Source organism: Brassica oleracea, chromosome C9, assembly GCF_000695525.1.
Source record: "Brassica oleracea var. oleracea cultivar TO1000 chromosome C9, BOL, whole genome shotgun sequence".
Taxonomy (NCBI): domain Eukaryota; kingdom Viridiplantae; phylum Streptophyta; class Magnoliopsida; order Brassicales; family Brassicaceae; genus Brassica; species Brassica oleracea.
Genome location: NC_027756.1, coordinates 2,145,571 through 2,147,517, shown reverse-complemented (window position 1 = coordinate 2,147,517; position 1,947 = coordinate 2,145,571). Strand labels below are relative to the sequence as shown.

Sequence of the window (1,947 nt, the reverse complement as noted above, 5' to 3'; positions counted from 1 at the left end):
CTACATTTGTAAGTCTCTAGACAAACATATATCAATGTGAATGATATGATGAAAATTAAACATTATAAATAACTATCTAGACCGGTTGTCTAAATTAACCAGTAATGACTTGTTAATCTCTTTTTGTCATTCACAAAATTAGCTAGCCAGAAAGACAAAGTCTATTGAAAGTCCATGAATCTCTCTTTTATTTGGGTTGTTTTTTCTTCTGTTCTTGTAACTTATTTATTTTATTATTAGGCGAAATCAAAATGTATAAATACGTTTCAAAGTCCTCAAACCAAAACGCATTTCCTTCATTTTCCATTTTAACTTTTTGCCTTGCCATCAATACAACCATGGCAAGGACTTCTCTGTTGTTATCTTTAGCCTTAGTTCTAGTCATCGCCTCCGTCTCGGCTCACCCACCTAATCCCAAGAAAACACAAAAGAACATATGTCCACCTACTTTGGGGGGAATCCAAACCATCCCTTCCAATGAAATCTCCAAGTTCATCGAAGGAAAGGCCAAGTCCGCACCAAACAGCGCTCAGTTCAACGCTTTGTTCTCCATATGCAAAACCTTCAGCAACCAGCTCGCAGCCTTCAAGGTTGCAGGCGTTAGGAACGTGATTCGCGTGGCCTACACCAAATACGCTATGATAGCCAAGGCGATGTTTGCGGCTGAAGCAGCTATTGGTATTGAAGGTTCCCTTGCGGCTAAGCTCGAGAAGAGCTACAACGTTATGGCTGGATGTTTTGTTAAGCTTGAGGAAAAGATTGCTGAGGTCTCGGCCAAGTATAAGTTCAATGCTAACGCTATGATAAGCCAAGGGGATAGGGACAAGATCGACGAATGTTTGATTAACTTGAAGGGTGCCATTACTGTTTTCGTGAAGGTGATCACTGAGTGCACCATGAAGTTCTCTTCCGTGAATCAAATCGGCATCCCTCTTGTTCGCGGCAGCGGCGGCGGTCTCATCGGTGCTTTCACCAAGAACGGCGTCGGTTTTGGCTCTAACTTGATCGGTTTAAGCGGCCACAGCCAAGCTGAAGCTAAGGTTGGAGTTCAAAGTCATGTCGGAGGCAGGAGATTGTTCGGGGGGTTCTTTGACTTGGGAGGATTCGTTAAGTACGATGCGGCGGGTAAGGCAAAGTTCAGAGGAGATGGAGAGTTCAAATCACGGGTCCACCCTAGCAAGAAACACTTAGACTGAGCAAAGACGCATGCATGTTATGTTTATTAACAAACAACAGATGAAGGAGCCATGAGTTTATCTTTTACTACTTTTATCTGTACTAATATGGAGGAGGGAAATGCCATTTGATATTTTAATCTCAATTTGTAATAAAATATCTATATTCCTAATTGAATTAATATAGTATCGCATGTTTTCTTCAATAATTCGTTACCATTGATATTATTAGAACAAAACAAATCCGTTAGCACATATTATTGGTGGTAGACTGGTTAAAGTGATCAATCGTTTTAACATAAGCTAAATTGCAACACCGGAGTCAAGTTTTTTTGCTTGTTCATTGCGTTGTCCTTGCTGCTTGAAAATAATTATTGAATGAATATTTCAAATGTTGAATCCATTAAGTTCCCACTAGAAAGTACTTTGCATATGGAGACTTATTTTGGTAATGTAACCACTTGCCAAGTCTATATAGAGAGACACAAGTAGAGAACAGATTGAGAGAATTTAGACAAGCCATAAACACGCATACGATGTTTCCACCACCGATTCACGTACACATTTTCGATTCACGCATGGTTAGCATGTTTTTCGCACCGTACATGACTTTGCTACTGAAAGCAGCATTAGCGGTGTCAGAGCACCCCACTGGAAGTCTCACGTTGGAATTCTAAAAATACATATATACAAATGCTAGAACTTTCTATTAAGGGTGTTCTAAATACTTCTAAAGTATCTCACCAATTTAATATTAATATTTTCGTTTAAT

General features: G+C 39.5%; 1 protein-coding gene across 1 annotated transcript; it reads left to right on the top strand.

The window, feature by feature from the left end:
* Positions 1-338: 338 nt before the first annotated feature.
* LOC106314089 lies at positions 339-1,196 on the top strand. Its single transcript, XM_013752029.1, has one exon. It carries the CDS (start codon positions 339-341, stop codon positions 1,194-1,196), a length of 858 nt encoding a protein of 285 aa, XP_013607483.1.
* Positions 1,197-1,947: the final 751 nt, after the last annotated feature.

Coding starts and splice junctions, on each gene's coding strand:
- LOC106314089 (XM_013752029.1), top strand. CDS start 339: ATGGCAAGGACTTCTCTGTTGTTATCTTTAGCCTTAGTTCTAGTCATC.